Source organism: Coregonus lavaretus, assembly GCF_964263955.1.
Source record: "Coregonus lavaretus genome assembly, chromosome: 17".
Classification (NCBI taxonomy): domain Eukaryota; kingdom Metazoa; phylum Chordata; class Actinopteri; order Salmoniformes; family Salmonidae; genus Coregonus; species Coregonus lavaretus.
Window position 1 is genome coordinate 13,342,384 of NC_140004.1, and position 11,944 is coordinate 13,354,327.

Below are 11,944 nucleotides of genomic sequence, written 5' to 3' on the forward strand. Positions count from 1 at the left end.
TCATTTTCATTGTTGGACATAAAATACTACAAAATAAAAATCACTTGGTGCTGATTTCCTAGTGTTTTTACAGTATTTTATGTCCAACAATGAAAATTCTAAAATGATATTAATAATAATAATAATAATAATAATAATAAAAAAACTAAAAAATTTGCTCAGAAAAATTGAAAGGCACTCATTTGATTTAAAGTTGTTTTTGACCACAATGAAAACGTGTCAGTTTGTCACTTTCACAAACTTTTAGTAATGATAGGTTTAGCTACTTAAGACATTGTCTCGAATCTAGGTTTTGCCTTTAGAATTCAAGAAAATGTACAACTAAGGACACATTTTTCACTTCTCCCATTGCCTTCCCAAACCCCAGTCTGGTCTGTCGAGTCAGCCCCGGAAGTATCATGATGTTGTGCCTCTGGGATTGAAAACATTGTGACGTCACCACCTAGCTTCTTCAAGTGGACGGTGCTTAGAAAATGTCTGCTACACGGCTTCCCTTACAGTGCATTCACACTATACAACCGCATAGCACGGTAAAACATCGGAACCCATTCACTTTCAATGGAAGGAAAGCGAGAGAAGCGGAGTGAGTGGAGGACCGTTGAGCTATGCAGTATGGATGGGCGAGGAAGCTGAAAAGGGTGGGACTAAAGTTTATGCAAATCCTCTGCGTTATCGCGACGCGAGTGATCATTCGAAGCTCACCATAGCTTCCAACCACTACTGGATTGGCTGACAATGGCTGTTGATACGTAACACTACCCAGCTTGCTTGCTAGCTTGTTAGCACCCACATGAGGGCGAGGATAGCATGGCTAGGTGAGTGCTGCTTGTATAGTGTAAACCAGGGTTCTTCAATTCCGGTCCTGGAGGGCCGAAACACTTCTGTTTTTTATTTCTACCTGGTAGTTAATTGCACTCACCTGGTGTCCCAGGTCTGTATTAGCCCCTGATTAGAAGGAGAGGATGAAAAACAGAGGTGTTTCGGCCCTCCAGGACCGGAATTGAAGAACCCTGGTGTAAACGCTCTGTTACACCGCAGAGCGAAGACAGACCACTCGTTGTTTTCGTCTCTAGTACACGGATCTATACATACTGTATATCTTATATAGCTGTGTGATAAAGAATGATGCCTACTGTACAGACTTCCTTAACCTAAAATAAGTAAAGAAGTCATTTTGTGTGGAAGTCAAAAACTTTTTTTACGCCGAAGGCAGACACATCGCATTATGGTCGGAACGAAGAAAAGGGAGCCCTTTCATGGCCCTTTCCCTAGGGCCCTATACAATCTGCTCTGTGGAGAACGCAGACGGAATCACGGAATCCAGACATTATAACGGAATCCAACAATATTCAAAATGTATTGAACTTAGTAGGAAATCAACTACATCTATTGAACTGATAGGAACATTCATTAATTTGCCCACAAAATGCATCAGTGATTAAAATGTTCCTGCAACTTTCTGAAACGGCACATGAATGCCCATGTGTCTGTGTGTGTGTGGTGCGGTGCACATGTCTGTTTAGACTTTGTGTAGCCGTTAGCGATGATGCTAATGATAACCTTTTTCTGATAACCTTCTTGCAAACTCTGCAATCACATGAGCGCTACAGAAACATCGCTAACCAAACAATGGTCTCTTGCTGGTGCACACTTGCTGAGGAGTATTTATGTCTGTAATAAAGCCCTTTTGTGGAGAAAAACAGATTAGGCTCCCCAGTGGGTGGGTCTGGCTGCCAAGTGGGTGGGCCTATGCCCTCCAAGGCCCACCCATGGCTGCACCCATGCCCAGTCATGTGAAATCCATAGATTAGGGCCTAATGAATTCATTTCAATTGACTGATTCCCTTATATGAACTGTAACTCAGTAAAATCTTTGAAATAGTTGCATGTTGCATTTCTATTTTTGTTCAATATAATATGGACATATTATAAAGTATGAAAAGGTTTATTCATTCACGCCATGAATTCACTATGATATCATGTTTGTATATGTTTCATAATACTTTTATCATGTACTAGATTATTTGGGTTGAATTATTTTTTATTTTTTCCCAGACATAAATATTGCCCTCTTGCTAGATTGATGAATACAGCCATAGCGAAACAGTGCAAACGTGCTGTCAGCTCAAGAGGTTTTAAGACTATGGTGATAAATAATGCACATCCATCTGAAAGCGCATCTGTAGACACACACACACACACACACTGTAGGGGATGGATGGTAAATTCCTCTTCTATGGGGACTGAAACAGGGCTAGGTCCCTCTGCAGCAAACAGACACACTGCCAAAATGAGTTCTGACAGCTCATCACTAAAGGAATGAGAAGAAAGCCTTTGTTCAGACAACCATGACAACGTGGACATGTTGTCACTCAATCTGTCTGTTATATACCACCAAACCACTGAGACTATCCATGAAAGAGGAAACACATTTATACTAAACTGGAACTCTGTACTATTCTATGTATTTGTACTATACTGGAACTTGGAGGACATTCTAATGAATGATTACCCATTCAGATTATCTAACCAATTAACATGGCAATAACAAATTATTACCATACATTAAGAGCAGCCTGCTGAAGCTAAGCCATTCAATCTCTATAATGAGCATCAATTCATTACTAAATGAAAGGCTTAATCATCCTCACATAACTCCCCTACATAGTCTATGTCCAAAATAGCAGCACCCTATTCCCTACATAGTGCACTATTCTGACCAGAGCCCTATGGACCCTGGTCAAAAGGGTGCCATTTGGGATGCAAACATAGAAGACAGCAGTGGCCTGAGGGTGTTATGACCAAGACCTACATGTACACTACTATCTACACATCCACCTAATTACTGTACTGCCATGGCTTTGAGGAAGAGGATGAGCAAGCACCTCCTGGAAGAACAACCAAAACAATTCAGTATTTTACTATTATTTCATGCTTGGTATTTTCAAATCTTGAGGTAACCTTAAGCATCTGCAACACAGTCTTCTTTCAGACAATGTCAAACTCTTTCAAAGTTGCCCTCACAAAATAGAACATTTCATGGTAAAGACTTTCTCAGTAACCCTATGATGTCACGTCTGTATGACAAAAGTAATCAACTTCAAGTTTAAAGTGTGACTTTAGCTAGCAATATCAAATAATAACTTGCAGCAATGCTGAGCGTGTGTGTGTTAGAGAGATAGAGAGAGAGAGAGAGGGGGGGGGGGGGGGATAAAGAGAGAGAGAAGGAGAGGGGGGGGGAGATAGACAGTTTGTTTCTCTTCACATAGCTGCTCCTAGATTAGCTAGGAACATTCCTCCTGACCACTGTCTGTCTGTCTGTCTGTCAGCTTTTCCCCTATACAGCCACAGACTCTGGTTTGGCCTCTCTACAGGTCACAGTCTCGTGGCATCCCTCCACTGCCTCTAATCTAATACTAATCAAGTAAACAATGAGTTGGAACAAGATATTTTCCTAACCATGTGACCTGACCTAGAGAAACTCAATAGCCAATACTAAAACTTCTGAAAGAGACATTGTAGTTCTGGTGAGTCAGTTGGTTGGAGTTGTGGGTTTTATTCCCACATCGGCCACCTATACTGAATACATAATGTGTTTGATCTAAGTTGATTTTGAAAATGTGCTGTATCATTATTATATTGTCTTATATGGAGTTTTCCTGACCTGAGACAATGCTTGGGTGTACACACATAGAGCACCAAAATAATGTCTACAGTAAGAATCTGCACAGTATGTGCTATAGCCAGCATTCGAGCTCACTCTCCAGACACTTCTGTCAATGCACGCTTCAAGTAATGCAAACAAACAAAAGCAGAAGCCGGTCTGTCTGTCTTAAAGACTGTACTGTACGTACTGCATGTTAATATTGGACAGGAAGGAAGCAGGAGAGTTGAGGTATGGGTCAATAATCTGACAGAGACCATTATGGTCCAAACATTGAGTCACTGTTATATGACTAGCTCTAATAACAAACCATTTGAAGATAGGAATCAGCAAGGAATCTTTTCATGGCCCTGAGAAAACCACATCCCAAAAGGAACCTCTATTTACAGTACTAGTCAAAAGTTTAGACACACCTACTCATTCCAGGGTTTTTCTTTATTTTTACTATTTTCTACATTGTAGAATAATAGTGAAGACATCAAAACTATGAAATAACACATATGGAATCATGTAGTAACCAAAAAAGTGTTAAACAGATTCTTCAAAGTAGCCACCCTTGGCCTTGATGACAGCTTTGCACACTCTTGGCATTCTCTCAACCAGCTTCATGCGGTAGTCACCTAGAATGCATTTCAATTAACAGGTGTGCCTTGTTAAAAGGCAGGTAGCTTAGTGGGTAAGAGTGTTGTGCCAGTAACCGAAAGGTCGCTGGTTCTAATCCCCGAGCTGACTAGGTGAAAAATCTGTTGATGTGCCCTTAAGCAAGGCACTTAATCCTAATTGCTCATGTAAGTTGCTCTGGATAAGAGTGTCTGCTAAATGACTAAAAGTTAATTTGTGGAATTTCTTTCCTTCTTAATGCGTTTCAGCCTATCAGTTGTGTTGTGACAAGGTAGGAGGGGTATATAGACGTATTTGGTAAAATACCAAAGTCCATATTATGGCAAGAAGAGCTCAAATAAGCAAAGAGAAACAACAGTCCATCATTACTTTAAGACATGAAGGTCAGTCAATACAGAACATTTCAAGAACTTTGAAAGTTTCTTCAAGTGCAGTTATGATGAAACTGGCTCTCATGAGGACTACATGATTCCATATGTTTTATTTCATAGTTTTAATGTCTTCACTATTATTAATATTACAATGTAGAAAATAGTAAAAATAAAGAAAAACCCTTGAATGAGTAGGTGTGTCCAAACCTTTGACTGGTAGTGTAAGTGGCTGAACAGTGCAGAGGGGGAATCCAAAGCAGGGAGCCATGGCTAGCTAGCTCTATAAGGCTCCACAGTCCTGTCTCCTGGGCTAAATTAAAGCTCTGAAACTCTCTGGCTGCCTGCTGCTGCAGTTTATGTCTGATTTAGACTCTCGTTTATGGATCAACTTAAGCATTTATTGTGGGAGAAAATGGCAGAAAATGTCTGGCCCATTGAACAATAAATCTCCCAGAGTAGAAGTGGGCTGCCTGTTGGGGGTTCTAACCATCAGTACAGACCAGCGGGAAAACTCAGGACACAGGAGAACATGTAGGAGAACAGACCTGCTGAACTCATGTCCACTACTGTTGCTGCCATGTTGGACACGCGCGCATACACGCACACAGACTCACAAACTCACCATATCCATGAGTGCCTCCTGAAAGGGAAGTTGTTGAGGTGCATCATAGTCCTCTCCCGCGCCCCATGGCAGAGTCCAGGCTTCATGGAGCTGCGTGATGAATCTTCCCTCTAACCTTTAAAACTCTCTATCTACACACACTGTGACCACTCCCAAAACAACATCATGTCTGCCTGCCCCTTAGACTGCTCGGTGCTCTATACCATAGTAATTTCACTGGAGGTCCACTCAGTCATTCCAGTTTTAGGCACAAATTCAGCCTTAACGGAGTCATGTTGTCAGCAGCTGGGATATGAATGGGCTACATAATGCAAGGCCACCCCAGCTTGGATTAACAAAAGCAGATTGGCGCATAAAAAATCCTATATAAAAATGCAACATAAACAAAACTATTTAAAAAATCCACTAAATATGACAACAAGCAAAACAAGCAAGCAGTGCTGTAATGCTTCAGCTGTGTGAATAGGAGAGAGTCCTCAGCGCTGTGACCCAGGAGTCCACACAGGATCAGCTACTAGCTTCTCAGGCGGCTGCTCTTTTTTCCGAGGGATTCTTCCGGCGAGGATCTGGAAATCACTGTCCCACAACTTCATGGTGAACGGGTTCAGGGATTAATCTTTCCGGAAAACATTCCTTTTCCTGACAGCCAGGGAAGACGGTCGGCGTGGGAGCAGTCGACGCTGGCGTGACAGGGCATGTTACACTCTCTCTTTCGCTCTCCTTCTTTCTCTGTCTATCTCTATCTCCCTCTCTTTCGCTATGTCTAGATCTTGCCTGTCCCAATAAGCTCCCGGGGAAGAAGGGAAGAGGGAAGAAAATGAGTGGAGCACTGCGCTATTGTCCCCGCTCTCCCTCTCTCTCTCTCACTCACTCTCTCCCTCCCAACCTCACAGGCAGTCAGTCAGTGGGATGTCCTGACCCTGTTATGTGTGTGCATGCTCCTCCTGTGTACAGTGAGCTAAACCTATTGATCCTCTTAGAACTCACAGCTCACAGCCTTCATTCAGCTTACAACTGGCAGGGAGAGGAGAGAAGAAAGCAGGAGGGAAGCTTTCCAGTCCTCAGAGGCTTGGTGTTGCTGACCTGTGTGTGTGTGTGTGTGTGCGTGTGTGTGTGTGTGTGTGTGTGTGTGTGTGTGTGTGTGTGTGTGTGTGTGTGTGTGTGTGTGTGTGTGTGTGTGTGTGTGTGTGTGTGTGTGTGTGTGATCAAAGTGTGGGAGAAGTGGTGACATCCATAATTTCCCAAATGTACGTATTACCATAAACACTAAAACAAAACAAAACTCTCTTACTCTGCCTCCATCTTTTCTCTCTTTCTCTGTCCCTCAATCCCCACCCCCTCTATGCATCTGTTTCTCTCTTTATCTTCCTCTTTACCTTCTCCATCTCTATCCAGTCTGGGGATTCTCTGTTGGTTATTTTCTATCATTCATTTTCTCTCTCTCACCATGTTTCCTTCTCTATCTTTCCACCCCTCCACACACACTTTCACTCCCTACTCCTCCCTTCTCTCTCTCTCTTTCTCTCACTGTGTGCCGACAAACCATTGAACCATGACATTTCAGACTGCATAACTAATGGTGGCTCATGTTTCTGCATCTGTATGTGTCTGTTAGTGTGCGTGTGTGTGTTTGTGTGTGTGCATGCCTGCATTCGCAAGTGCGTGTGTGTGTGTAATTGTATGTAAATGTGCGCTATCACGCAGTGGGCCTCTTTAGGTATGTTCTTAGCAGGAAACATGCTACAGTAACAGTACATAGGATATAGCCACATGGACCAAGCCAACATCCATCTCTCTGTAATGTAGACCTATTCTGAGATACGCCTAACTATATCTAAACTCATTAAGATTCCAGGCACTAATCTCAAACCCCTGATTACATATGAGTTGATGTACTGCAATTATTGATGTCAAATAGGACACAAGAATAGTGAAACAGGACAGTGTCAATAAACATGTAAAATATGCTGTACATTGTAGACATCTGTGACTGCAGACATCTCACTCTCTTGTGTGTGTGTGTGTGTGTCATAGAGATGTATAGAGATCATTACATAGAAATAACACATTTTTCCATAGACATTGCCATTGAGGGCTTCCGCCATTTTAAAGTAGTGAACTGGGTTGGGATTACTATGGGTTGGGAGCGATCAGCCAATGATCAGAGCATTATATTATTTTTCAAATTGGTTTGCCTAGTTTGTAAATGGCTTTAAGTGATATGACCGCCACCTAGTGGCCACAATAAATAAATGACTAAAGATTTGGTTCAAGACTCCAGAACTGCTGGTGGCGGTGGTAAGTCACCAATATTAGCTTTTTTCAAACATAAAAAGAAAAATAATGTACTATAATAAAACTTCAATTATTAGCCCAGGCGTTTAATTGCTTAATCACTGAACACAACTGGCGAATGGTAGTGATGGGAAACCGAGGCTTTCCGAAGGCTTCGGCACTTTCACCTATTTGTGCCGAAAAACAGTTGATTACTCTGAGCTTCATTATCTGTTCAAAATGCACATTAGTGACATCTGCTGGCCAGCAACAAATAGCAGCGTGTGATTATCAGATAGAGGGTTTGTGGTGCAACGGTAAGTCGTTGGCTTCAGTAGCCTATAATCAGTTGGAATACCAGGTTTGCATCTTATATACACTACCATTCAAAAGTTTGGGGTCACTTAGAAATGTCCTTGTTTTCCATGAAAATGAATTGGAATAATAATTGTCCTTCAAACTTTGCTTTCGGCAAAGAATCCTCCATTTGCAGCAATTACAGCCTTGCAGACCTTTAGCATTCTAGTTGTCAATTTGTTGAGGTAATCTGAAGAGATTTCACTACATGCTTCCTGAAGCACCACCCACAAGTTGGATTGGCTTGATGGGCACTTCTTACGGTCAAGCTGCTCCCAAAAATAGCTTTTAGGGTTGAGATACGGTGACTGCGCTGGCCACTCCATTATAGACAGAATACCAGCTGACTGCTTCTTCCCTAAATAGTTATTGCATAGTTTGGAGCTGTGCTTTGGGTCATTGTCCTGTTGAAACATAACACATTTTTCCAATCTTCCTCTGTCCAGTGTCTGTGTTCTTTTGCCCATCTTAATCTTTTCTTTTTATTTGCCAGTCTGAGATATGGCTTTTTCTTTGCAACTCTGCCTAGAAGGTCAGCATCCCGGAGTCGCCTCTTCACTGTTGACGTTGAGACTGGTGTTTTGCGGGTACTATTTCATGAAGCTGCCAGTTGAGGACCTGTGAGGCGTCTTGTTTCTCAAATTAGACACTCTAATGTATTTGTCCTCTTGCTCAGTTGTGCACAGGGGCCTCCCACTCCTCTTTCTATTCTGGTTAGAGCCAGTTTGCACTGTTCTGTGAAGGGAGTAGTACACAGCGTTGTATGAGATCTTCAGTTTCTTGGCAATTTCTCGCAATGGAATAGCCTTCATTTTTCAGAACAAGAATAGACTAATGAGTTTCAGAAGAAAGTTATTTGTTTCTGGCCATTTTGAGCCTGTAATCGAACCCACAATTACTGATGCTCCAGATACTCAACTAGTCTCAAGAAGGCCAGTTTTATTGCTTCTTTAATCAGCACAACAGTTTTCAGCTGTGCTAACATAATTGCAAAAGGTTTTTTTAATGATCAATTAGCCTTTTAAAATGATAAACTTGGATTAGCAAACACAACGTGCCATTGGAACACAGGACTGATGGTTGCTGATAATGGACCTCTGTACGCCTATGTATCAGCCATTTCCAGCTACAATAGCCATTTCAAACATTAACAATGTCTACACTGTATTTCTGATCAATTTGATGTTATTTTAATGGACACAAAAAAGTTTTTTTTTTTGGGAAAACAAGGACATTTCTAAGTGACCCCAAACTTTTGAACGGTAGTGTGCATCATGCTTCCCTTTTTTCCCTTCAAGTTTACTATTTTTCAAAAACGGAATCTATGACATTATTTATGCTTAACACAGAAGCTTATACTATACTAAATAAAACAAATTATTTTAACAGCAGTGCAGAGTGTGGTTTCACATAAAATACGTTTCAAAATAGTGTGCCTTCAACAGGATTCGACCTCATACCCTCATGTCCCTGAATGTTCAATAGTTCCCTACTCTACTCGCTAAGCTTCCAGTCAGGTAAAATCTTCGTACAAAATCTTAACTGAATTTATATTTGTAAGTACGGCGTCCAGTTGAGATCGGAGTTTGAAAGCAGCTTGGAATTGAAGAAAGCACCGGAACCACAGCGAAATCAGTGGAATCTCGCATTTTGCAACACATGGTTTGAAAAAGCATGTGATCAAACTAAGCTTTGGACATCATTGACGACATTTACATTTTAGTCATTTAGCAGACGCTCTTATCCAGAGCGACTTACAGTTAGTGAGTGCATACATTTTCACACTGGCACCCTGTGGGAAACGAACCCACAACCCTGGCGTTGCAAGCGCCATACTCTACCAACTGAGCTACAGGGGACACGTACCTCTGATAAAGTGATACACGCATCGGCACATTGCTTCGAAGTTAGCTGCTTAGCGATTTCGACACATGCCTCGGAGCTCCGGTATCAAACGTAACATCAATAACGCTTATTAGAGACAGGCTTCAATTTGAGCCAGGCGTCTATTTCCTTAATGCTCACAGCTTTTGCTTAATACATTTTTGAAAAGACTACTATTTATTGTGACCAGTATAAACATTATAATAACAAATCCATTGCAGATCTGCATACAGTATCATACACCCCCCGATGATTTTGTGCTTCAGCACCATGGAGAGCTTGAATTTGATGTTGTGTTTTCCTTTTGGTGGCGCCATGGATCGCAACGATGATGGAATAGTTGTATTTATGTTTTATGCAGACGACAGTGCGAATATCAGCGCGGTGTGCACAGTACACTCGGCTCCCGTGTGGCTCAGTTGGTAGAGGATCGCGCATGCAACGCCGGGGTTGTGGGTTTGAATCCCACGGGGGGCTAGTATGATAAAGCAAGATAAGAGCGCCTGCTAATTTACGGAAATGTAAACAAATCTATTTTTATTTGTCACATGCGCCGAATACAACAGGTATTACCGTGAAATGCTTACTTACAAGTCCTTAACTAACAATGCAGTTCAAGAAATAGAGTTAAGAAAATATTTGCTAAATAAACTAAAGTAAAACATTTAATAAAAAGTAACACAATAAGATTACATAACAATAACGAGGCTAATTCCTTTAGACCTGCCATTTATTAGCTGAAATATGTGGCGATGCCCGGCTATTAAAAGGGACATGCGACGATTTGAGACTCAGAGTTTAATAGAAGTTTTACAGTACTTTAAAATGGCGCTGCCAATTTGAAAGTACACATGTATGTGTGTGTGTGTGTGTCCGTGTGTGTGTGATGCTGGGTTGAGGAAAGGGTTAGCCCATTCTGAGTATGTGAGTGTGTGAGCATTAAAACCATCACCCTGGCTCTGAGCCAATTGCTGCGCTCTGAAATACAGGATTCAGTCCTGCCTCTTACACACATCCTGCCTAACGCACACGTCAGCAGTCTCTCAACTCCTGCCAGGAGTCAGACCGCCTCTCGCCCTCCAGAAACCCTCTCTATCACCCACCCGTCAGAGAGAGAGAGAGGGGTAGAGGAGTGGAGAGGTGAAAGGAGTGGAAAGGAGCAGGGGTGGTAAGGTGTTAATTTGGGCAGTAACCAAGTAGAGGAATTCCCTTCCATTGACTAGGGTAAAATAATACATAGTGTACTGTGTATACTTTAATATTTTGATTTATTCTAGACACATATAGTTTGCCACGCACACGCACACACACACACACACACACACACACACAATCATCCATACAGGACTCTATCTCATCTAGCATCTTTGTGTTTAACTTGATGGTGGGTCCAGGTTATAAATAGCCTGTCCCTGTCCATATGTGGTGTTGTTACATAATGATGGTCCCAGTGTTAGGGCTGTTCCCCCTGCTTTACTAAACATGATGAGCTGTCACTAGCCATCCTGCAGCCTGCCACACTACAGACAAACAGGGGAGATGGGGAAAGGCCATCGTGGTTGGTACCGAGACAGAGAGAAAGAAAGAGGGAGGGGGAGGGAGAAGGGGAGGGGACAGAAAATAGGGAAAAAAGAGATTAAGGAGATTGGAGAAATGGGAAAGGTCACAGTGGGTAAACATAGATCGACTGCAAGGCTCAGAGAGAGACGGATGGGGAGAGAGAGAGGGATGGGGAGAGAGAGAGAGAGAGAGAGAGAGAGGGATGGGAGAGAGAGTGAGGGATGGGGAGATAGAGAGAGGGATGGGGTAAGAGAGAGAGGGATGGGGAGAGAGAGAGAGGGATGGGAGAGAGGGATGGGGAGAGAGAGAGGGATGGGGAGAGAGAGGGATGGGAAAAGAGATAGAGGGATGGGGAGAGAAAGAGAAGGATGGGAGAGAGAGGGATGGGGAGAGAGAGAGGGATGGGGAGAGAGAGAGAGAGAGAGAGAGAGAGAGAGAGAGAGAGAGAGAGAGAGAGAGAGAGAGAGAGAGAGAGAGAGAGAGAGAGAGAGGGATGGGGAGATAGAGAGAGAAGAGAGAGAGAGAGAGAGAGAGAGAGAGAGAGAGAGAGAGAGAGAGAGAGAGAGAGAGAGAGAGAGAGAGGGGGATGGG

The 11,944-nt window shown here is 42.5% G+C and overlaps 1 protein-coding gene across 1 annotated transcript in view; it reads right to left on the reverse strand.

Annotated features, from left to right (window-relative positions):
• Nucleotides 1-5,364, reverse strand: part of pde4d (phosphodiesterase 4D, cAMP-specific) — a gene marked incomplete at both ends in the record, with an annotated part of 108,866 nt that extends 103,502 nt beyond the window's left edge. Inside the window, one exon of the mRNA XM_084181279.1 lies at nt 5,279-5,364. Within this exon, the coding sequence (XP_084037405.1) occupies nt 5,279-5,364 (86 nt within the window). The remainder of the gene's footprint in view (nt 1-5,278) is intronic.
• Nucleotides 5,365-11,944: the final 6,580 nt, after the last annotated feature.